Here is a 26,402-nt window from a genome sequence, read left to right as displayed (position 1 = left end):
CTAGCATTGTTTTTAACAAATGAAGCTGAAATGGCGTCTTGGGGACGATTGTAACAATAAGTAAAGGGACAATTGTAACAGCTGAAAATAAATAATCTTATGTTTACAAACCATTACTTAACTCTTTAAGAACCACCAATAGTTTCCTATATCATTTATATTATGTTGCATGTGCATTATTTTATTTGTCACCTTTCACCGCATAAATTAAAATTTTTAACCCCTTAAAGTTAAAAGTTTAACCCTTTAGGTCTCTGCTCATTATTATTTTTACTCCTAAAATATCACTACTATTTTGATCAATAAAAAATATATCACAACTATTATAATATGTATAATTAACTATGTTTTAGTTGAATTTATGAATTGTTACAGTTGACCCCGTAAGTGGGGACAATTGTGACAAGTGCACAACTATCAAAAATTGTTAATAACTGATATAATAACATCTAAAATAAGGTTTTTTTTTCTAGTAGAGGATAGTCTACTTTACCCCTTAATATTCATAATATAATTCAATTAATATTCATAATATATTGGATTTTTTGTTAGTTAAAAACAGCTAAGTAAAAAATGTTACAATTGACCCCACTCTCCCCTACTATAGAGGGGTGAAAACTGAAGTGGTCCCCTTATATTTTTTTTCTTCTCGTACTTGAACAAATGCGCAATTCATGTAAATACAGATACGTAAGATGTCTTGTTTACTTTTTAAATATACAAATAAAAATAAATATAATCAAATTTAATTCCTTGGGGATATCCTAAATAAGGCGAACTTCTAAGATTCTGTGAGATTGAAAATTTAATTATGTTGCAAAATTGATAGCTTTTTCAAAATATGATTTGAAATGGGTTCTTTTACATTATAAGAACTTTCATTTTCAAGGAAATTTACAAAATCAATCATTGCCTTAAATAAAAAAAAACTTGGAGGGTTTCTAATGCAATAAGTTTCTCTCTTAATAGCGGAGAAAGGAATATATTCAAAAAAGACATTTATGAATTGAATTATGGAAACTCAATAAAAAATAATGGAATCTTTCTAAAAATAGAATTAGCAGAAAGAAAGTTTAAAGTTCTAATTTAATTTCATTCGAATTTTTCTGAAATAGATGTCAAATATAATTCAAATGTTTTCTGAGTTATTTCAAACTCATGTTTAATTTTTGGTATCAGGTATTGATTTCTTTAAGCCTTTTTTTTTAAAAAAAGAAAACATCAAAAAGGAATTTTTTTTCTAAGAAAATGGCTCTAATATAACCGTAACATATTAGTAAAGTTTGTGCCCAATTTTGTTTTATTTTGGAAAAAAATGACTACTTTGGAGAAAGTTATTCATCTAAATTTTCAATACTGTATCGGTTATAACTAAAACTAATTTTCGCTTTTTATTAACAAAAATATTTGTCATTAAAGCTGCAATATTTTGTTTTGTCTTAGAACTTGTTCAAAAGTATTTTTTTTTTATTGTAAGTACCATTTTTAAAAGACTTTTCACAAAATATTATTTTCTCAAATTTAGTGTTTACAGTTCTTAACTCCTATTAAAATATGTGAACAAAATTTAAAAGTTGCCATTTCTAATATGGCATGCAACTAATTCTATGCAATCCTCTGTATAACTCGGGTGTGGAAAGAATAAAAATATAAATCAAAAAATAGCATAAAAATCCATTTTTTCCTCTTCATCGGTGAAATTTCTACACCCTTTGATAAAAAAATGTTGAACAAAAAAACCCAATCAATACACTGGAACCAATCGCTTATTATTTACTATAGATACGGTAAATTTAAATTACTTAACAGTGGAAAAAGAGAAATCGATAATGTAAATTTCAAGTTAAAATAACAGGTTGTTGAAGACTTTTCTGAAATAAAATATGAGGAAAAAATACATTAAAACATGCACATAATGTTGAACTAGACATTTAATTTCTAACTTTTACTCACAATTAAACTAATTTGTTTTGAATGTTTAAGTTTATTTTCCGAAAAACAATATATATATATATATATATATATATATATATATATATATATATATATATATAATGACAAACTGTATATATATATATATATATTGATAACAGGGTATATATATATATATATATGATATATATGGGTCATTCTCACGAAAACTGTCATTTTTCAGTTCATAAAATCCCAAAAAAGTAAAGTGAATAAAAAGCTCTGAAACTTTCTATATTAATAGAAATATGTAATGGCATTATAAAGAAAGTATATATCCTATAAATTTTACTTAATATTTAAATTAATTAATTTTTTAAATAATTAATTTATCATTATTAATTTATAATAATTAATAATTAATTACTTAATTTAATAAATAAATTAATTAGTTTAATAAATCAATTTATTAATTTATTAATTTATTTTTCAAATTAATTAATAAGTAAATTAATTATTTTCACTATTTAAAAAGTGAGGGACTGACACTAATAGTGAGGGAATGATATTTTATTTTAATACATGTTTTTATCTAAGTTACATCTACCTAAAGTTTGAAAATGATAACATACTAAGTATATCTAATATTTATTATAATTTAGTCTTATATATTTAATAGTTTTTACAGGTTTGGGAAATAAAATTGGCTGGCACGATTGAACAAAAAAAAATTTAATAATATACTCATCTTGAATCATTCCCTCACTTCAGAGTCATTCCCTCACTTTATACACTAGTAAGGGAATGACGAATTCAATAAAATTTAAAAATAACAGTTAGGCTTTATTAATTTCTGAAGTCAATCACATACAATTATATTCATACAAGAAAGCAACATATAATTATCCACTTTCTCGATGAAGTTGTATTTTATTTTACTCTAAAAAACGACATGAGGGAATGACAAATGTAAAAAATTTTACCTGGTTTGATTCATTCAAATTTATTCCACAGCAAAGCTTCTTTAAGTTGAAGATGGAAACATACTGCAATTTTGTTCTATGATGCCAGTTGTTAACTTCTGAAGTTTTTATTAAAATATTTTTATTCTAAGATGATTGCAGGTGATAAGAACATTGTTGTGAGGGAATGACGCGAAACACTGGGGACAAAGTTTAAAATAGTGCTGTGTTAATATTTTTATCAGAAATTAAATTTAAAATTTATTTTCTGAATTCTATATTTCAATATTCTCAAATAAAAAACACAAATTTGTAAAAAAAAAAATTTTATTTCAGAAACAATTTTTTTCTTTTTTTAAATCAGCAGTGGGGACAAGTGAGGGAATGACATATTGGTATATTTTTATTACCTAAAATTAATAAAAAATAAAAATTGATAATTTTATTTTTATTCTTTTGTTAGCTTGCATTCTGAAGGACACTTTCCCTGAAAAAATTTTTTTTGTAAGTTGTAAAACAAGCATAAAATATACTGGGGACATGAAAATGACTGTTTTTGTGAGAATGACCTATATATGATATATATAATAACAGGGCTACATCCCTGTTATCATTGGTGTATTCATCTTTAGAAATGCGGTCAAAAGCCATAAGTTATCAAAAGGTTTATTAAAAGTTATGCTGGTGTTTACAACATTGCACATCTCCACTCCACAAGGGAGGGGGTGTAGACAAGACTCCGGATGGTTCCGGCAGATGTTTATTGGAATACGTTATTCAGCAAGAGACATGCGAAAACCTTCGGTCCCGCATTAAATAGTACAGAGAATGATGTAATTAGGTTCCGGTCGTGCATACCTTTGTAACTCTACGCATTATGGAAAACCATTTACTGCTTCCTAATATGGAAGTGAAAGAATTCCCAAGCCTACAATTCCCAAAATAGAATATCTTTACGCTTACTCTTTAGCAAAAACACTTTATGAAACCGAAAGAGTTTTAATTCTTTTATTAATACGAAAGTATTTATAATTCTCGTATTACATATATATATATATATATATATATATATATATATATATATATATATATATATATATATATATATATATATATATATATATATATATATATATATATATATATATATATATATATATATATATATATATATATATGTAATATATATATATGTATATATATATATGTATATATATATATGTATATATATATATTGTATATATATATATATATATATATATATATATATATATATATATATATATATATATATATATATATATATATATATATATATATATATATATATATGTATATATATATATGTATATATATATATGTATATATATATATATATATATATATATGTAACATAAAAAGCTTTTATTAATCTTTTTATGTTAGTTTCTTTGCTATGAAACAACTCCTACTTTATTCCTAATTAATTATTCTATTCCAAATTCTTTCTCACACTTTTAAAAGCCACATCCTGTTCTTAAATCTATTTTTGGCTCAACTATGCATTTAATTAAGAGCAGGACATATCTCCCTATTGACTGTGTGGGAAATGCTAGATTTCTTTCATAAACCAATAGTAATCCTTATCACTTCCCTTTTCCCCTCAAATATAACAAAATAGAGGGAAATTCCTTTGCTACTTTCCCTAAGATAAAAACTTAAGCACACAGTTTTTGAGTGCGATTTTGAGCTCCGCCTTTGCTAGAAAATGTCTTAAATATACTATGTGAAGTTAATAAAATATTTTTTGCCTTCCAACTGCTATCTGCGTGGCCTAACATCACTCACCATGACTGCTACCCTTTCAAGCCTAGCAGGATAAATTTTGCAGTTGGTTTGGCACTTTTTTTTTCTCACTGGCTCCATTAAAAAAAAAAAAATGCTTTTTTCAAATAAGTAAAAAATATATAAAAATAAAAGGAAAGAAAATAATCGAATGAAGTTTTAGGAGATGCCGGCGTTGCTCGCGAAACAGATATCCTGACTAAAAGAATGAGAATTTCGTTCGTTTTCGCCTACCGTGTGTTACCATCAACAATTAGCTTCTTGCGGATTTACAGCAAGTGCTTGCTGTGTTGCCCTACTTGCTTGCTGCTTGTCGGTCTCATTGAGGATTGATAAAGGTTCAGCATATGATCGAATTGATTTCGTTTTCTGGCGATTTTCTCGAGTGTTCTGTGTTTCCTTGAACGGAAGATGACCAAAAATGTAATCTCAAGTGGTAGCTATGATTCCGCTCGCGTGTGCGCGTGATTCATCAAATATTAGAAGTGATTTATTGGTGATTAATTACAGATGTGATTGGTATTTACTCTCAAAAGTTTAAGTTTTTAAACGTGAATACTTTTGAATCATTTACGCTCATATATTGAAATAGGAACATATAATTTTATGTTTATTGTTCCAAATATTTATTCTGGTAATATTATATTTATCTATTAATATTTATATTTTGATAATAGTTCCATTTATTGATGCTATTATTCAATGGTTTATAATATTATTTGTTTAAATTAAATAATGATATTAAAATTTAGTGCTATCACATATTTTTTTTTTCCACTTATGATTCAGTATGATTATAGTTTTAATTATTATTTAAGGAATCACTTTTTATATTGCATTATATATCACAGTGTATATTATATTGATTGTAGAAGTAAAATTTAAATTTTTATTTTATTATGGTGTTTAAAAAAAGCAAAATATGTGCTATTCATAAATTTAATTTTTTTTTCTTTTAAATGTTATATTTAATTATTAAAATTTATACTGATTATTTGAATGCGGAGTGGAAAAAATTACTAATTAAAGATGGTAATCAAAAGTAGTGCAACAAATAATTTTGAAAATCAATACAAAATTTCTCAAAATTAGAATTTAAATGAAGTTAGACGCAGAACGTTCAGGCATTTCCATTAACAGATCAAGTTTATTAGAGAAAGAGTCAAATCCAACATAAAGTGACCAAACCACAAATTGACAGTGAATAGTATCCGGATACACTCAAAATACATTCAAAATAAAAGTAACAACTACCCGATGGTGACTAAGAAAACTATCTTGTTAAATACTAACACAGGTGGTACTTAGAAAATAAACCCAACAAATATTTTCGAAAAATTATGTGTCCAAAAAGAAGAAAAAAAAAAAGATAGATGAAAACAAACAAAAAGTAATTTGCAAATTAACCTAACTTGCAATTCAAATTAAAAATAAGGAAAATAGCTAGGTCAGTCAAATTTTAAAAAACTGATTTACCTGATACCATATTGAATTTGAAAGCTTTGTTTTGGATTTCAGTTAATAATGAATTGTGTTAAACGGGTTGTAATGTAAATTCTGAGAAGACTGATCACCTTTTCTGATTGTAAAAGCAATTTGTTCTCACACATTTTTTTCCCTGAAATCCTGGTTAATGCTTGCAATAAAAAAAAAAAATAAAGAAGAAAGCAGATAGAAAAGAAAAAAAAAAATTCAAATCTAAGAAAAACAAAAAGAAAGGAAGAAAGAAAAATTTGGGCATAAAAAAAAAAGAATAGTAAAAAGAAAAATGTTAACAAAGTGAGTTTAAAGAAAAATAAAATAAAAAATAGAATTAAAAATAAAGATTTAAATAGCAAAACTGATTGTGATAATGTGGGGCCGCATTGTCAAAATCATGTTGACGGAATTGTGCAAATTCAAGATGATGAAAAAAATTCCCAACTTCAGGAATTTTAAGAAATTTCTCAGATATTTTTGCTAAAAATAAATAGTATATAGAGACAATAAAAGTTGAACCTCAAAGGGTAAAATAACCATCAAGTTTACCAGTGTCAAACTTTTTATTCTCTCATTGAAACTTCAGATCTTAAATTGATCTAGATCAGACGTCTTAAACTTCAGATTAAAGACCATTGTGTCAAAATTTTTTTACATTTTATATTGAAAATTTTTTTTTTATAAAAGGTGTCCATTTGTATTTTTATATCTCATATCACTTGCATTTTCATATTTTTGTATCTTTCTTGTTATTGAATATGAATATTTACATCTTTTAGGAAATTTTTATAGATTTTCTTGTCTTAAGTGAAAAGTTTATTTTAATTGTGTTAGTATGAGGAATAACTTTATTTACTGTGATTATCAAGAAGGACTGAAAAAACTTAATCATAAAAAAATTTTTTTGAAAATGGAGATCTAACACTTCATTTCGATAGTAGCGCTACTTCAAATTTTTTTTTCTTCCTCTAACACTGTATGAAAATTTTTTTTTACATAGTGTGTAAATGTGTTTTTTTTTTCATTATAATTCATGTTACTTTATATCTTGCTGATATTACAAATATTAGTATTAAATTTTTTAATTGTGTCATCATAAGGAAAGTTTTGCAAAGGGATAATTTTAAAAATTTTTAGATATTAGTCAAAATTTTTCGGCGAGGGGGGATGTAACATAAAAAGCTTTTATTAATCTTTTTATGTTAGTTTCTTTGCTATGAAACAACTCCTACTTTATTCCTAATTAATTATTCTATTCCAAATTCTTTCTCACACTTTTAAAAGCCACATCCTGTTCTTAAATCTATTTTTGGCTCAACTATGCATTTAATTAAGAGCAGGACATATCTCCCTATTGACTGTGTGGGAAATGCTAGATTTCTTTCATAAACCAATAGTAATCCTTATCACTTCCCTTTTCCCCTCAAATATAACAAAATAGAGGGAAATTCCTTTGCTACTTTCCCTAAGATAAAAACTTAAGCACACAGTTTTTGAGTGCGATTTTGAGCTCCGCCTTTGCTAGAAAATGTCTTAAATATACTATGTGAAGTTAATAAAATATTTTTTGCCTTCCAACTGCTATCTGCGTGGCCTAACATCACTCACCATGACTGCTACCCTTACATATATATATATATATATATATATATATATATATATATATATGTAATATATATATATGTAATATATATAAATGTATATATATATATATATATATATATATATATATATATATATATATATATATATATATATATGTAATATATATAAATGTATATATATATATATATATATATATATATATATATATATATATATATATATATATATATATATATATATATTACGAGCAAAATATACACCTAACAAAAAAAGTTTTTTATTTTTTCAATTTTTAATACCATTTCATTTTAAATCTTTAAGACGTTTTGATCTTCTATAATTTTCATTTTTACTTTCCCTGGGAGATCACAACCTGAAAAAAAATGAAACAGGATAATAAATGTATCCTAAGGTTGGTATAAAGTGCAAGAATTTTAATTTCCCTTTAAATTTTAGAGAGGAAATTAATCAGTTTGTCATCGAAAAGCATTTTCCTTTAAATAGGAAATATATTAAATAGGAATTAGTAATCGGAATTAGTAAAGGCAATTGTTTCTCCAACTTTTCTCTTCCCCTTTTTATCCAGTTGTAGCTCCTTTGTTTCAGTTTCAAACTAGAGAAGGCTGGTAAATTTTAAAAAGTTTGCCACGAATATAAAAAAACAAATGTATACAATGGGACACTTATGAAATATGTTAAATATTAGAGCGAAAAAAATAACTATAAAACAGAAGGATTCAGTTAATATTGGTTTTAAGGTTTTGTTCCTATTTTTTAAATTTTTTTTTAAATACTTAAAGAATGGTTCAGAAAAACTTAATCAGAAAATGTAAAATCACTTTTGGTATATGTATTGACAATTAAAAAGTTCGAAATCTTGAAACAAAATATAATTCAAATAAGCTGCAAGCTTAATACTAAGTTATCTTGAAAATTAAACCATCCTACACTTGATTATACAATATTTTGTGTCAACTTGAATGGAAACAAGGTTTAATTTAGCATAATGCGTAAGCTGCAGATAATTCAAATCATACTATATTTCATTGAATTTGTACGATCTTGTTGTTCGGTGAATTCACATTTTATTATGATCAAGGTTAATACCTTGCCAAGTTATCATGCAAATTAAACTAACTTAAGCAACATTATTCAGTTCGATGTTTCTACTAAATGGGAACATGTTTCATCTTAGCACATTAAATTAGCTGAATCGATTTCCTATGATATTTTGTTTCAAAAAAGTGGCTATGAGGAATCATGATAAAATTACCAAATTTTGCTGTTGTTGTTTCTAATGCCACTTGCCAATATTAGCAAGCCTGATTGGAGAAACCAAGCGAATTTAAGCAACACCTCCTAGAAAAGAGTAGGCCTCTGCACGGGTTACCATAAATATCCTTTAGTAGTCCAAACGTAATGACATATTTCGCATTTTCAACCACTGCGCAGCTTAGTACCCCGAACGTAATGACATCTTTCTTATTTTTCATCAACTGCGCAGTTAACTTCGTCACATCGGACTACTAAATTGATCCGTGCTGAGGCCTTCCTTATTCTAGGAGGTGTTGATTTAAGATAGGTGTGCTTCCTGCTCTTCTATGATGCCATCTATGGCCAAGAACACGACTTTAGCCACATATACATCACAGACCGTTACAGGGCGAACCTATTCATACACCCATTCATTCATCCGCGGATCGTAATTTTAACCTGAACCAGAGGACGATAAATCTCTAATTTAGTACCCCCAGAGGTATTGATTGGTTGTGGGAAAATAGAGGACTTCGTGACCCGACAGAGTTAACGCTTACCAGTCACCATTTATTACGTGGGGAATCTTCGTCCAGTGGGGATCGAACTCATGACCTCTTACAGATGGGCCCAACACCCTATGAACCAGGCTATTCTGGCTCTACCAAACTTTATCACAAATAACAGCTAGGAAACTTTTACTGAAGCGCTTTGGTAATGACTTTGATTAAGTTAACCACAATATGTAATTTTGCAAAATTGTATCACATATAATAGCACTGCATTTTAATGGTTAACTTAAGCAAAATCATTACCAAAGCGTTTAGTAAAGTTTGGTGTTCCCATAGAGCCAGTGTCTCGATAAATTTAACCGTATTCTTTTAATTTTGACTATCTTGTTTTTTCAGTGTGCCATACTAAGGTTTGAAATGAAAGGAAACAGGGTTTAAGTTAATGCATAATGTAGATTGCAGTAAATTCTTATGTTATTATGATTAAATGTACGTATATCATGGTGCAACATTGAACTGATTTAAGACCGTAAATATAAAAAATATTGTCTTAGAGCTCAAAAGTTTGTGCATGCCTTAAATACCTTTTTTTTTAAATGAAACTTTTGAATATTTTTAAGCTACTTTTTAAGAAAAACTTTTATCTTGTGTTAAAATAAAAATACAGAATAAGCAAGTTTTATTTACCTATTTAATAGATATTTTTTTAGATAAAATTAAAATACAGTAGCTTTTATGAACTTGAAATCGTAGATCTTAACAAGTTATTGATTAAATAAGATACAGACAAAGAAACTATCAAAATAAGTTCGATTTCTCGTCCAATTAACTTGTAGTTCCCTTAATGGAAGCATTCCGGCCGAGAAAGAACTGTTATTGGCGTCGGCTTGGCGAATAGCTAATGCGCCAACGAAATGAAGAAATCCACTTATCCTTATTACTGTCAGAAGATGGAAGATCTAGTTACAATAGAAAGATAACGTGACTCTTTCAACCCGTCAGTTGCATAACTTAAAATTCTGAAATCTCTCCGTTTGGTATTTAGAAAACCTTTAACTTATTTTGAAATCCGCTACTTAATGAAATAGAATTTCTGACATTAGATATCTCGCATTGTTCATTACATTGTTTCAAGTAAATATCCAAAGAATTTTTAATACATTGTAAAATAATATTTGAATTTTCAGAAAATATTCAACCGGAAAAAAGAATTTCGGAATATTTTATGGCCCTATTGAATATAGTTCCGGTAAAAATAATGACTAGTATAGTTTTTTTGGTATGTAAAAAAGTAAAGAATCTTCTATAGAATGTTGAAATTTTTACAATTAGAATCAATTTGGAAGTTGCTTTCATTCGCTAATTATCAATGCCACAGAACTACGCTTACATGTTTCATTAAAAAGATTATACACGTTTTAGGGTTTGTTAGTGATTCAATTATTCGAATCAATAATTCGAATCCTTGAATTAATTTGGTGATTTGAATCATTGCCTTGAAATGCTTTCAAACCAGTGATTTGAATTAATAATTCGAATCAGATAAGTGAAATGATACTACTGGTTCGAAACACCTTAATAATTCATTTTTCCCTACTCTAATGGGCTGGGAAGTTAAAAATAATTTTATTTTAATATTTCCTCTAATAATTCACTGCACGAAGAAAAAATTTTCAAACTTTGAGTTAATCGAAGAAAAAACAATTTTCTGGAAGAATCAAGATTTTGCAATATTTTTTTAACAAATCTTAAAAGAAAAATAGTTATCAAAAAATTTATATTTCAGAATATACTTAATATTTCAAAATACTTTACTTTTTTTTAATAATAATATACTGTAAATGAAAATTAAAAAAAATTATTTTTGAAAATAAAAAATGCTATTTAAAGTTCTGCCATCTTAAAAGTAAAAATACTTTGGTAAATTATTTAGTTTCGCCTTTTTCTTTATTATAACGCGTTGTTTATTGTTGTCGTACTGTCACATAGAACAGAAAACGTGGGGCATCAGTATCCAATTAACAGCTATTCGTAATAAACATCCACATCTTACGTTTTTCTTTTACACTGTTGGAAATGGTTAAATAACAATTTATTTCATTGCTATTTTACTATATTCAAACATGGCAGTCAAATAATCATAAATAGAATGGTAATCAAGCTGTTAACTGTGAGCATGAGTAAACCGTGAGTTAACTGATTATCGACTTTTTAACTTGATTTATAATTGCAACCAGAATTTTATCGCTCCAACTAAAGGCCTGGTTTCTTAGGACAGGACGCCGTCAGCTGGAAATCAGCGCTAACCTCTGATTGGTCCATTTGTGAGTTTGATATTATGCGTCATCGAATGCTCATCTTGAACTACAATTGCTGTCCAACTCAACTGCAGTTGGATTACAACGTGACGTTAACCACAGAAGCAATGGCGGACAACATCCAACAGCACATTGAATTCAGCCAAGATTTTGATTTTGACATTAAACATAGCTTCTTTATTAAACATAGCACTCTTCATTTAACTCAGCTATAATGTGTTTTTTCTTGGACAAAGTCATTATTTGTTCGCTAAAACACTGGTCGACAATAACAAAATCAATTCAAATTCAAAATAAATATTTGTTTACGTTATTAACGCATGCGCAATGAGAGATAATGTCTGCTAGCAAAAAAGTATTTTTTTTGGCGTCAGCTCTACGTCAACTTTCCGCTGACGGCCAGATAAGGCGCTAGTTCTAAGAAACCAGGCCTTGAGCTAATAAACCAGTATTTTGTTGGCGTCAGCGGGACGTTGACGCCCCGCTGACGCCCAGATAAGGCGCTTGTCCTAAGAAACCAGACCTTAAGCCTACCTACTGAAGTTACTTAGTTCCTTGTAATTCTGTAGCTGAGAGGGAAAATCCGCCAGTCTCATAATCGACAGGTTTGAGTCCCAGCTTTGACACCACAATATTTCCTCCATTCTCTTCAATTCATGAAGATTTTCCACTATCCTGAACTCTCCAACGCCCATTACCCGACAAAAAGCCAACTCCTATGCGTAGTACTTTTTTTTTTTTTTTTTTTTTTTTTTTTTGGTTTTGAAAACCTGCAAGTTGTTAATGGTTAAGAAAAGCGTATAGCTTTATATTCATGGTTTTATAACCACACTAGTTGTAAACGGTTTCAAACAAGTCAAGGTAAAAAAATGCTCTTTACCGTAAACTTCATGGTTAATCAGATGGACAGACTGCTGCCGGTAATTTTACCACAATTTTAGAATGAAAATTCTAACAGTGTATGGATCATTTAACTAGAATATAGAGCAACGATTTAGATCCTTTGTTTCAAAGAGGGTCAAATTGGCAGATAATTTTTTTCTTCTATGTACTAGCCCGTGACTAACGACACCATTTGGAGAGACAGAGGGGTAAAAAAACACCAATAATAAGCGATCACCAAATCTTCATTTTTTTATTCGCAATTTTAAACTCCTTTAAAAAGTACTTTTCTTTTTTTTTCACCAACTTTCTCCTAAATTATTAAATTTAAACTTTTTTTTTTTAGAATACTGAGCCGAGATGGCTCAGTGGTTAAGGCATTAAACTGCCATTTTAAAATCGTCACTGAACAACCGGCAGAATATTAAGTTTACGACTACCAAGGAACTGGGGTTTAAAGTGGCGGCCTAACGCCCATCCAGCTTCAGATCGATGGGCACCAGCTTGTCCGGGAAGAAAAGGCGGTCTGTGCGCGGTGCTGACCACATTGCCACATTCTTGCCGTTGGTTGCGAAATTGTGATGCCCTAGCTTCCTTGACCCCTCCCCCTCTGGCTTACAACGAGCTGTTGCGAGACAGCTTTACTTTGTTTTTACTTTACTTTATTAATTCATTTTATTTTATTTCTGTACAGTGTACACACAAGAAAGACACCCTAAGTAACGTTTGATCTAATGGTTGTATTTTCACGTAATAGAACTCAATCTTAATGGTTTACAAGGACTACCTCGAATATACTAATTAATTAGTGCAAATGAAACTTATAATTACGAAATCAGGCGAAAAATAAAAGTACTTTCTCTAAATAAATATACCTTTTTATTGACGAATGTGAATTTTTGATTCTCAAAATATGGTGGGTTGTCTTAATCTGGAGAGTATAGTCTCAACAATTTTTGTATGACGAGCGTTCGTAAGTTTGGACCCCTTAATATTAATTTCACTTTATGCGTTTTCGCTACATCTAAAGAACATTTTAAGCAAATTGAAAACTTTTTGCTTGATTTTATAAAATTTATTTATGCAAAGATAATTCCATGCAAAAATAATTTTTAATAATTATTTATTATTTAATAAATAATAATAAAAAAAACATTTTGAATTGTAAAGTATAAAATTTTTTGCATCATTTTAAAGAATGAAATTTTATATTGTTATAAAATATTTAAAGGAACAACCGAATTTCACATCATCACTACAGACACATTTTCTCCATTTTTGAGGCAAAATGTCTCTGTTTTTTTGATGCAAAATCTGATTGTTAATTTTAAATATTTTATAAACAAAATAAAAATGTGAACTTTATTTCAGGCAAAAAAACTTCAGCTTTAAAATTAATGGGAAAAATTTACCATTTGTAAAATCGTCCTTTCAAACAACCGTTTGCTCAATTTAAAATATTACTTTATACATAAAATGCATTTTTTTATACAAGAGAATAAAATAATTATAACATACGGACTTGACTTATAACAGAAAGATGTGCAATCTGTTTAATGGATTATTAATATGTAGGATTTTGTTACAACTTAATAGCATGAAGAAACAAGGAATCAAATAAAAAATAATTTAAAACGATAAATAAAAAATAAAATCTACCTCTCGGAGAAAATAGTTTATTCGTTTTCAAGAAAAAAGTAATATTGTAGCAAGCTTCGCTTAAACGTAACATATACGCTACTTCTAAAAAGGTGTTGTGCCACAAATAAATATTAATCAACTGCTCATAAACTGTGACCGTCAGCTATGATTTATTTACGACGCTTCTTCACCGAAGATCATTAATATCTTATGAAATGTATTGTCTTGTTTCTATCACTGAATCATAGCTTGATTCGATTTCTTTTTATTAAGTTGCCATAAATAAATGTCGAATCAAAATGTTGCAACCAGTTTCTTGGATATACAATAAATAAAGTATTCATAGCTTAATTTTTTAAGTATATGCAGGTTGAGTTTTTATTATGTAAGCAATTAATAACTTTAAATGTATTTACATTATTCGTATTTATTAAATCAATTTACCATTATGAAATAATTCCTTTTTATAAGATTAAAGTTTTCTCCAATAATTTAAAAATTAAACTAACATTGAATTTTTGTTTGTGAAATTTGAATACTTTATGTTTTAAATATTACAATTATTAAACACACAGACTGTCAATACTTTAATTGGTTCGTACAAATAATTTTAATTATAATATTTTAACAAATTATTATATTTTATTATTAAGACTTTCAATTATGTTGTTTTCTTATGTTTTTATTATATAGATTACTTATACATATTTAAAAAACTTATAAAAGTTTTGAGTTACCTTTGTTAAATTGAATATAATTTTATAAGTCTTCAAATGAAATATTTAAAATATTTATTTTTATTTCGTTATATATAAAATTTAAACATTGTAATTTTTGACATAGTTCATATTTAGTTTGCATATTTTTTTAACTTTATTTGTATTATTTTCAACTAAAAAATTTTAAAAAAGAATTGCTGTAAAATGACTTTTACATGCATTGTTCAAAATTTTGCATGCATTTTAGTGACCAATAATAATGATATTGCTTCATACTAAATAAAACTTCGACTGTTACACCTCGTAGCATGTTAATATAAAAAATTGTATAAAGCAAAAATATAAAAAGGAAAAAAAAAGAAAACATTGATTCTTTTTTAGCAGAAACGTTGAAAAATATATCGAACCTTAACTATTTTCTATTTTAATTATCTAGGTTGTTAATAGGTATCTTAAGAGTATATTAATAGTAATTAACTTAATAACTTAAGAGTAATATTCTTCATATTTCGGAAAACCGTAAATATTAAATTCTTCTCATACTATATTGCTTCAAAATATTTACAATATCTATTTTTGAGTCATTATCAGTAAATAATTTCGTTTACTTCACTTTTTCATCCAACAATTCTAATTTCAACTTGATGTTTACAAATTTTAAAAGATAAAAGATGTATCTATAAGTGTAAACATTCTAAGTGCTATTTTTTCATACCAACTTAATCGAAGTTTGGCTGGTAAATATTCAAGTAACTTCATCTATATTGTATTCAACTAGAATTTCACAAAAAAAAATATACATTCTAAAATGATTTTATTAAAACTTTTAGGCATCGTACAAATTTTTCTTGTATTTTAAAGAACCATATGAGCAATATTACGACTTTTAGATTGCTCCATTAAAATTTGAAATTATTCAATTAAAATTACTCAATTAAATTATCAACTTCTAAACTATTTCACTGAATTAAAACAAAATTGATACCATATGTTTACTTTTAGATTCTATGGAGTTAAATATAGATCTAATCATTTTGTTTGGTTAACTCAGAAACTTCACCCACAATATTAATTTTTTGATCTTTTTTAAGCTTTAGTTACTATAAAAACACGCTATATATTTTTTGCCAAGAAGGCTATTTATATTAATAGTGTGAGAAGTTTATTACCCAATGAAAAAATGGTTTTTATAGGTTTTTCACATCTCGTACTTTTCGACTAGATCAACTTCGACAAGAACATAATCCCAAATAAAGAGTTGTAAAATTCAGGAAAAATCTGGCTAACATAAGCATTAATAAAAATGCAACACAACAAGATAAAATAAAAAAAAGCAGACGATAATTTTGGAACTTCCTGTAGTTGATTGTTTTCAGACTCAGTTTTTTCCTTTCATTTTTACCACCTTGCATTTTTAGTGTTTTTAATTTTTAAAGAATTGTTTTGCTCTTTTATAAACTTATTCGTAACTATTGCGTGGCGGTGATTTTAATATGAATATGAATACTGAAGGAGGAAAAGAATTTTGCGACTTCTTAAGAAGCATACATTGGCTGGAATTGAAAATAATTGGACACTGGGAGATAAGTATTAATTGAGGCAGTTTTTGTGCCATTTATCAAAGTTTATCTAGGAAAAAAATGCTCGACCAATAGGTAACCAGTGATCACAATAATGCGAACACTATTTTTTTTCTGTTTTGTAATTAATCGTCATTATATCTGATTTTTAATTGTGTTTTTAGTTTCTAAAGAATGGTAAATAAACGCAAATTTTTTGTCGCCATTTTGCGCTGAGTATCAGCACCAAATGTTTATATTGTTTTGCTTTTAAATTTTATTGTCTTTTATCTTTGTCTCAAATTCCCTCCGGTTTTTTAAAAAAAGTTGAAATTTGATTCTATCATAAAAATTTCTTTCGTTAGTATTGCTCTATTTTGCTCTAAGCATTGATAAAGATCTTTATTCTCTTATTCCCTTATCTTTGTCCTCAAATCATCTTTTTTTTAAAAAAAAATAAAATAAATTGTTGTTTAATTTATATGAATTTTCTTTCACTGTTAATTCTTTATGTTATTTTTAATATACAAACTTTATTCATGACTGGAATACTTCCTTATTCTTAACATTGCTTTAGAATTTTGAACTGTTATTTTTTATTTCATCTGCAAACAGTAAATAAGCACAGATTTTAATAAAATTAACTTATTTGAAAGAAAAATTTATTTAAATAATGTACAGTGTTCAAAATAAAAAACGGTCCACCCTGAATAACTTTTGATCTAATGATCGGATCCTTACGTTCTAGGACTCAATCTTAATGGCTCAGAAGGTGATCTCAAATATGCTAATTAATAAGTGCAGCCGATATTTTAAGTTAAAAAATCAGACGCGAAAGCATATTTTCTCAGAATAAATATCCCCCTTTTTTTTGATGAATTTGAATTTCTGACCCAAAAAATTACTTTACTTTATTATTTACTAAATATTTACTTTATTATTCAGTAAATATTTACTTTTTAGTATTTAATTGGTTTTGAATAAATAAATTTTGCAACCGTATGCATAAATTTTTCAATTTGCTTAAAAAGTTCTCCAGTTATAAAGAAATACGCGAAAAGTAAAATATACATTAAGAGGTCCAAAATTTGGGCTGCCCTCCTGACCTAACTATGGGAAAATATTTTCAAGATTGCAGCTACCCCTTATAATTTTGGGGTCAGAAATCTGAATCAGTCAGAAAAAAGGTATGTTCATTCAGAGATAGTCCGTTTTTGAGTCTGAGTTCGTAATTTAAAATATCGTCTGCACATGATTACTTAGCATATTTGAAGTCCCCCCCTCGAGCCATTAAGATTAAGTCCTAGAACAGGGGTGGCGAACCTTTATGCACCAACGTGCCATTTTTTCTAAAAAATTGTTTAATGAGGTCATAGACGTGCCGTCAAATAATTTTGACTTTGTGATTACTGAGAAAATAATAATACAAAATAGTATCAACTCAAAACTATATTTATTATTTAAAAAAAAATAAAAACACACATTTTGCAATGTCTCAGTCATATGCGTTATTCAACTTAAAGTAACATCAGTGTGACTTCTGTTGTTGCAGATTAGATGACAAATAAGTTATATTAGGTTGTAAGATGTTAGTTTAAGGACTGTTAATTTTTTTTTTTTTTTTTTTGCTAGCTATTTATTGTTCGTCTGTTTTTTTTGGTTATTAATTGTTTTTTTTGGCATTACTTGTTAATTTTTTTGTTAATAATCGTTTATTTATTATTTTTGTTTTTTGTGAATTATAATTTAATTGTTAATATGCTTCATAGTGACCTTTGTGATCGGTGGCGTGCCCAAAATATTGTGGCACGTGCCAAAAATGGCACGCGCGCCATTGGTTTGCCATCCCTGTCCTAGAACAACCCATCATTAGATTAAAAGCTATTCAGAATGGTCCATTTTTTATTTTCTGCACTGTACATAATTACTAAATGTTAAATAAATTTAAAATGGTGAATAAATATTTTTATTATAAAATGTTACATAAGATAATATTATGAAACTACTTTTAATAATACTTTTTAAAGTGTGATGCCATACGCAAATGGGCACTTGCAAGTCGAGAAGAAATAGAGTGCTTACGCCTAAACAATTGATTTAAATCAGATTTAATGGAATATCTAACTTCATGTTAATTGAAATTCTAATTTACTTGGAGAAACTTAGCTCGACTTTAACACGACATCTTGTTTATACACGATCCACTGAAGCTGAGGTCATAGATCACGTGTCTGGGTATCAGTGATCATATTCTTCTCGACTTGCAAGTACCAAATTGGATACCTTTAAGCAATATTCGTATGTGTCGAGCTTGATTGGCTCCTGAATCAACAAATGCTTCGATTTACTTAGTGTGACGTTACTTGCAGGTATCCAATTTTTAGATATAAAATAAATATAATAAATAACACTTTAATTCAAACATTATTATCTATAATCAAAATTGCAGAATAAAAAGTTCCGCTAAATAAGTGATAAATAAAAAAATTTTTTATCTAAACAGAGCCTTAATAATTTTTATTGATTTTCCTGCTGATGACAACCAAAGAAATCGGAAAAATTTTGAGGAAAAACTAGATGATACCATAAGATTTATCTGTCGACTATATTTAGATGGATCAGTCATCATTTACAAATTTTATTTGTTCGTGTATAGTTTCTACATTATTATTTGGACATAACTCAAAGCAGTACAACCATAATTCTTCATTGGACATACTAATTATTAAAAAAAAATTAAGTATGTTCATAAAGAATATTTTTTAAATATGAATCATTATTTTCTAAACTAACTAACTCAGTGGCGCGACAGCCCATTAAGAGGGCCAAGGCCGACTGTGCCCATCTCAGTTTTCTTGACCTTGGGCTCTGGGGTGCAGGAGCATATGTTCCGGTCAGGTGGTCAGCCGAACGCGGAACCCCCAGTGTTAGTTCCCAAGCATGCTTGGTACTCATTTTATCGACCCACTGAAGGGATGAAAGGCTGAGTCGGCCTTGCCCGGCCCAAGGATCGAACCAAGGACCTGTGGCACGACAGCGCGAAGCGCTACCGCTCAGCCACCGGGCAGTTTACGAAATTACTTACTTTATTTACTTAATACATTAACTTATCTGCCAAGATTAAATCAAAAGTACGCCATAATTGTTTTGTAAATATTCGATTGGCAAGTGCTATGATTTTTTTCGCATTATTCTTTATTGGAACAATCTGTCTAACAATGACAAATATATATTTGTCATTGTTAAACAGATTTTTCTGAGAGGTTGATACTGAGATACAGTGATTGATACTGAGAGAAAAATAAAATTAAAAGAGGGTTCCTAATATCTTTCAGTGTTCATACGATTTCCTTTCATTTTCGTATTAATGAACCTTGATTGATGAAACAAATCGATGGGAATATTATTTAAGAATTTAGGAGTTTAATAACTGAAGTTCTTACACAATATATTTTTGTGACGCATATCGATATTTCATATATTTCGATAAGTCTTCCGGAATTAATATTTTCGTACTTTTTACATTTGTTTAAGTTCATATATAGAATAAAGTTTAAATAAAAAACGATGACAAATTTGAAAAATGATTAAAGACTTAAATAATTAATATTTCTTCTTAACTATACAATCAATTAATATCTATAGAATTTAGGATTTTTTGTTCGTTATAAGCATTAAAATTTTAACAAACTTTTAAATTTATAAATAAGAAATAAAAAGTGGAAGGTTTCGAGAAAACTTTTATTTGAAGTTACTATTGCTTGAGCATTATGATGTTTTCTTAGTTCTAATTTCTTCTTTGTTAAATACTTTCCAACTTTTCAATACACCTCAAAATGAAGGTTTGTGACATAAAGATTCTAATATTCATTGATGCCACCATAATTTTTTTCCTGAAGTCATCAAGCGCAAGTCAAACAATTATTTCCATCATTAGTGCATGTTGTGGCATCAGTAAGAGACACTTTAAAAAAACAAAGAAAGCTTCATCTTGCGTAATCTTTTCTCCGATTCTAATTAAATTTTATTCACTGGAAGTAAAGACGAGTTAAAAGAGTTTTAAGAACCGGAGGATTTATTTTTTTCATTCTTTAATTTTCCGCTTGGCAACGTTCCTGAGGGTTCTAACTCAAGTAACTTTTCAGTTCTCTTCGATCTTGAATAAGTTTTTGATTTGTCGGTTGGTTAATTAAAGCGCCACAAAAACAAATTCGTTAGTACTTAAAGTTAAACGACTTAAACATTTTTTTCTTTCATTACCTTTTTATCACGGGACTTCTTAATGAGTATTCGGCAAAAGGATTAACTTTTAACTACAGCAGCTAAACTGCATCATACTTTTCAACATCACTTTTTTTTTTATATTCGTATGAATTCTACATATGTATGAATGCTACATATGTGTTACATGCCAATGATAATTCTCTAAAACTATTTCTCATAAATTAATGCAACAAAATTTACAATTTTCGTAATTCAGTTATAAAATTGAAACGTTTTAACCGGAAACCCTTGAGAAGTATGAAAATACCCGGAAAAATATTATTTGAGGGATTTTAGGGCAGATTCAGAGAAATAAATAAGATCGTATAAGAAAAAAACCTTCTTCAGACAGTAGAAAATTATGAGTTCTCGTATCATTAATGGCAATGAATAATTTTAAGTTCGATTATTTCCTGCTTTTATATTTAATGTTTTTTAAACTATTTAAAACTTCTATAACGGCAATTTGATTACCATGTTTTAATGATCATTATCCATTTTAAAGGATCAAAGTTTTAAGACCTTGTCCAATCTTGATATAAATAACAAACTTTCACATTTTTTAAACAGCAATTTTCACTTCATCTTTTTTAAAAAGCTCAAACTAGAGTTCGTTTTATTAACAAAAATAACCGAATAAAACAAAATTGAATAAATAAATTTCCACCTCAAGGTTCATACGGTTTAATTTGAAACTTGCAGACTTTCAAATGCTTTTTTTGTGAATGGGTCACAGTACTCTTAAAAAAATTTAGAAAAAAATAAATCAAATAAATTTTTGGTTGCATTATGTGCACAGTAAATGGCCAATCAATAATTTATTTTCAAAGATTTTTATTATTGTTCAAAAGTTAAACAAAAAACTATCCCTATTTTTAAATCTCTAACACTCTTTTTCCTTGATTTTAAAATTTTTTGTTTGATTATTACAATAATCGCTGCAGGAAAGTTTTACATTCATTTACTTATATATTGTTTAAACAATTTATATGTTTAATTATCTGCTAATTTTAAGCAAAAATGCTGATTACCCAAGGACAAAATAGTATTAAAATTTTAATAATTTTTAAAAGATTTACTCAATGAGCAATTTTAATAAATTTATCTTGTTCCTAGTAAAAAAAGTTTACTTTTTGGCTTCAACTTCAGTAGAAAAAATCCTTAATAATTCAAATTACAGGTATTCACTAACACAGTCCCTCAAAAGGATTGCTTTCTTTAGGTAAATGCACGTCTTCTTTTCTCTCTAGTTTCTTTTCTCTCTAGTTTCTTTTCTTATTTTTTTCCTGCTTTATATGACATAGTTTCATCAGACTACTCAGAAAATACAATGTCGTTTGCTCTTGGCGCTATATAGTCGATTAATCTTAAGATGATTTGCTATTTAGGCCTGCACTTGAATTTCACTGCTAAGCACAAAATTCATTGAATAACATAATGTGAAACTGGTTTTCCAGGTATTCTAAACTCCCTCCCGGGTAAATAGCTAAAGGGTTAACTCTCTTTTATTCATAAATTCTACTTTCTATCAAATTAATGTAAAAATAAAGAGTATTTTTAGAACGGAAAGCGAATCTACAGAATACTTATTAAAATAACAGTTTTGTAGTGGATTCCCTGTTTAACGAAATCGATTTGTTCAAATTGAAGAATTTGCTATAAAGGTGTTAGTGTTTTTTGCAGGTTGAAATGTTATGAAATTTTTAGACAGCAATAAAATGAAATGCTGCAGATCATGAAGAAGGGTTTGAAATGAGATATAGACTTCTCTTCACGCAGAATTCGATTGTTATACGCCATCGTTGGGATAAATACACAGTTAGAAATTTCTCGAAAAAATAGTTGAATAACAGTTTATTTAACTGATATTTTATCATATTCAAATAAAACAGTCAAATAACCATAAATAAGATGGTATTCAGACTATCAACAGTGAGAAAAACAGTTTATTAACAGTTTTCACCTGAGTTAAACAACCAGAATTTTATTGCTCCAACTAGGCCCACCTTATGAAGCAATTTAGCTTCTTCCAGCTGTGTACATATTACAGACGAGATCTGTCAATCTCATGACCGAAATAACGGGATTTGAAAACACAGCCTTGGCGAAACAATATTTTCTCTATTCATTCAACACATGGTGTGTTTCCAGTCTCTTGCATATATCGATTGGTGACTCTGGATTATTGGATTGCGAAACTATCATTCACGCATAGATGGCATCACCACAGAGCTAGTTAACACAAAAAGTTTAGAATATCTCATCGCCGATGGCAAATGGCATCATTAGATAAACTAATTAAGCCATAATCCTTATTTCACTTGGCAAACCAAATTCAACCACAAAATAGCTCGAATGCCCATTACCTAACGAAAAAAATTAACTCCAATGTCCATATAAATTTCTTTTTTGCAGTTTTGAAACCATGCTACTTGTAAATGATCAAAGAAACCGTATAATTTTGTATTCATGACCTTTGAACCATACTATTCGTAAACGGTTTCAAACCCATAAAAGTAAAAAATGTTCTTTACCATAAACTTTGCTGTTAATTGGATGAACAGACGGCTGCTGGTTATTTTACCGTAGTTTTCGAATGAAAATTATTACAGTGCAATGTCAGTGGTACCAGAAACAAGCATGAGCAAGAGCGAATATGTTACACAAAAATTTTAACTTTCAGTTGCATTTCTTTTCAAAATATGATGATAAATCTCTGACAAAATAAAAATAAAAAAATTTGACGACAAAAAACGTCTGAAAAATTTATATGGCGAATATTTTATACATCATTTTACACACGGATTCAAAATTTCCGTTGAGAGACTGCTATAACCATACCCATTCACTCTTTTGAAACATTCTAAATTTCTATTTTTTATCCCTCAACAGGCTGGTGGCACTTGCTGTGATATTAGCGACTATAGACTTTGGTGCTGATTCCCCATGCGTCGCTGACTTGTACGAACATGTCTTGGGATATATGGTCATCCTGTCAGGCTGTGTCGTGGTCGAGGCTTTCATATCCTGGATCAGTATGAGGGGTACCATTCTCGTAACTGTACCAAGAACATCAATGCAGTACCTCTTGTATGTTAGGCTTGGTAAGAAAATATCTAATTACTTATTTTTTAAAATAATTTTTTAATATTTTATTGATTTCCTTACTTTCTGATATATCAAGCACAAAAATAACAATTATTGAAAAGAATGCATTTTACTTTACTCGCTTCAATACCTGTAAACCCTTGGACGCATGAGGAACACCGATGTCTCTTTTAAAAAGAAAATTTCTGACACTCTAATAACAAGCAAAAATATATTTTTGTATTTTTTTAAATATAAAAAAAATTGTTCAATAGTTATTAAAATTAATTTGTTGGATTATGGAAATTATATTTGTACTAAAATATAAAATCCAAAAAAGTAATTTGAACTTTTTTTTTAATTTCACATTCAAAAATTTACGAATAATTAATTTTTAAATTAAAGAAATTTTTAATGAGGAACAACTATTTCTCTTAGATCTAAATAAATTTGCTTAATTGAAAGTGAATCATGTTTGGAATATTTTACGTTTAATGCCGAAAAAGACAGTAGTGTTTCATGCGGTTTTTCATAACCATTTTTACTTAGCCCAATATGAATCAATATTAACAACTCATATTTAAACCTATTCACAGAAAGAGGTTTTTTATAGGCTTTCAGATGGAAGAGAATTAAATTTATACGTGAGAATCTGTGTTACAATCCATGAACGGGAGCATAATCATTTATTTAAAAGGAATATAAATGTAGCTATGTGAGTCAGTCGTTAAGAGTATTGAAAAGAACTAAGAGAGAAATCGATAAAAACATATCTATATAGTTTTTATAAACCACGAAAATAAAAAGTTTCACTTAATGTATTCCAATAATGACTTAAATAAAGTTATGAATATGTACGAACAGCATTATTTTCAGTATTATTCAGTATTTATTATGAGTTTATTACTCATGCAAAAATAATTCTGAAAATCATTTTCTTTTTGCAGTCTGCTAAAAGAAGACGCTTGTCGAAGAAATAAAAAGTGAACGTATTTAAATTTGTAAAGATAATTATTGAAAATTCATGAATGAGGTATCAAACTGCGGTAAAATTTACGTAATTTTCATATCTATTTATAATCTATAAAACTTCCTTACTGTAGCTTCAATGAATACAAATATAGAAATAGGAATTGAACTACAGTACAGAACCCGTTATCCGGAAATCAGAAAACCGGAAAACCAAAAAACCGGAACGAAATTCGATAAATTTTCCCGCCATTTTAAAAAAAAATTTTTTTTTCCTCATAAGATTTTAGGATTTTTCGTTCTTTTTTGAAAGATGTTTACCTTACCATCATTTTGGAAATAATCATTAGTGTATTACTCCATCGTTTTTTCTTCTTTTTAAGATTATTTCCAAAAAAAATTTTTTTTCTAGTTGGGTTTAACATTAAAAAACGGCTTTTTGTAGCGATTCAGAAAACCGGAAAAATCAGTTATCCGGAATAGCGATGGTCCCGATTGTTCCGGATAATCGGTTCCCTATTGTAATTAAAAAAAGGAGAAATAACATAAAAACTTTTCAGAAAATATTCAGGTTTGTGAAGTGAGATATCAACAGTTTGAATTTTCTTAACAAACGCTAGTCTTTTTTTTTTTAAGAAAATCATTAGCCCAACAATAATATTCATTAGTCCATCCACAAGTAACTGTTAAGACAAGTTTTAGACAATTTTTGACCTAAAAACCACATGCTAAAAGTTTGCCATCTTCAAATGTAGGAAATCGTTAGCACAAGTTAACCTATTAAAGATTTTCGTTAACCTGCACATCAAAAAACAATTTATGAGCAAAACAAAATTTAGCTAATTTTTGACCTAAGGACCTCATGTTTTGCTTTTGCCACCAAACGTTATACCACTGTAGAAAATCGTTACCCACCAAAAAAAAAATTATCGCCAAAACAAGTTTCAGCCAATTTATGACCCAAAAACCACAAGTTTGAATTTTATCCCCAAAATTTGGACTATTGTACATGTTGTAAGGCATATTTTACTTAAAAAACTTTTCTCAATAAAGTTTTAAAAACAATAATACTCTGAATTATTCATAAAAAATAATAAGGCGTATTGATAAAATAAATTAAAAAGCATGTTTTTCAAGATAAATCTGTAACTATGGACAGGAACTCTTTACCCTTTGAATAATTACTGCAAATATCCGGTAACACTCCGATTGAAATACAAAATGATTTTATTTGTACTTTGTCAATTTTTAGAATATAAATTTATGGTTAGCAATTGTAATTTTCATTGTTAGTAAAAAAGTGCTTAACAATCTTCATATTCACAATGAAATAATGAAAATAAAGCTAAAGTTCTCCAAACCCGTAATTTTTTTCGTGAAACAATGTGTATCTTATACCTCCCGAATGTGCATGTCA

The 26,402-nt window shown here is 28.1% G+C and overlaps 1 protein-coding gene across 2 annotated transcripts in view; it reads left to right on the top strand.

The window, feature by feature from the left end:
* The window catches only part of inaE (inactivation no afterpotential E), a 112,008-nt gene that overhangs the window by 27,912 nt on the left and 57,694 nt on the right, over positions 1–26,402 (top strand). For both annotated transcript variants that reach the window (XM_016072791.4, XM_016072792.5), the window contains exon 2: positions 23,822–24,033. In XM_016072791.4, the coding sequence (XP_015928277.1) occupies positions 23,822–24,033 (212 nt within the window). The remainder of the gene's footprint in view (positions 1–23,821; positions 24,034–26,402) is intronic.

This window comes from Parasteatoda tepidariorum, chromosome 2 (assembly GCF_982258835.1).
Source record: "Parasteatoda tepidariorum strain Cologne lab strain chromosome 2, Ptep-v5.0, whole genome shotgun sequence".
NCBI classification, from domain to species: Eukaryota; Metazoa; Arthropoda; class Arachnida; order Araneae; family Theridiidae; genus Parasteatoda; species Parasteatoda tepidariorum.
This window is presented reverse-complemented; position numbering and strand designations above follow the sequence as displayed.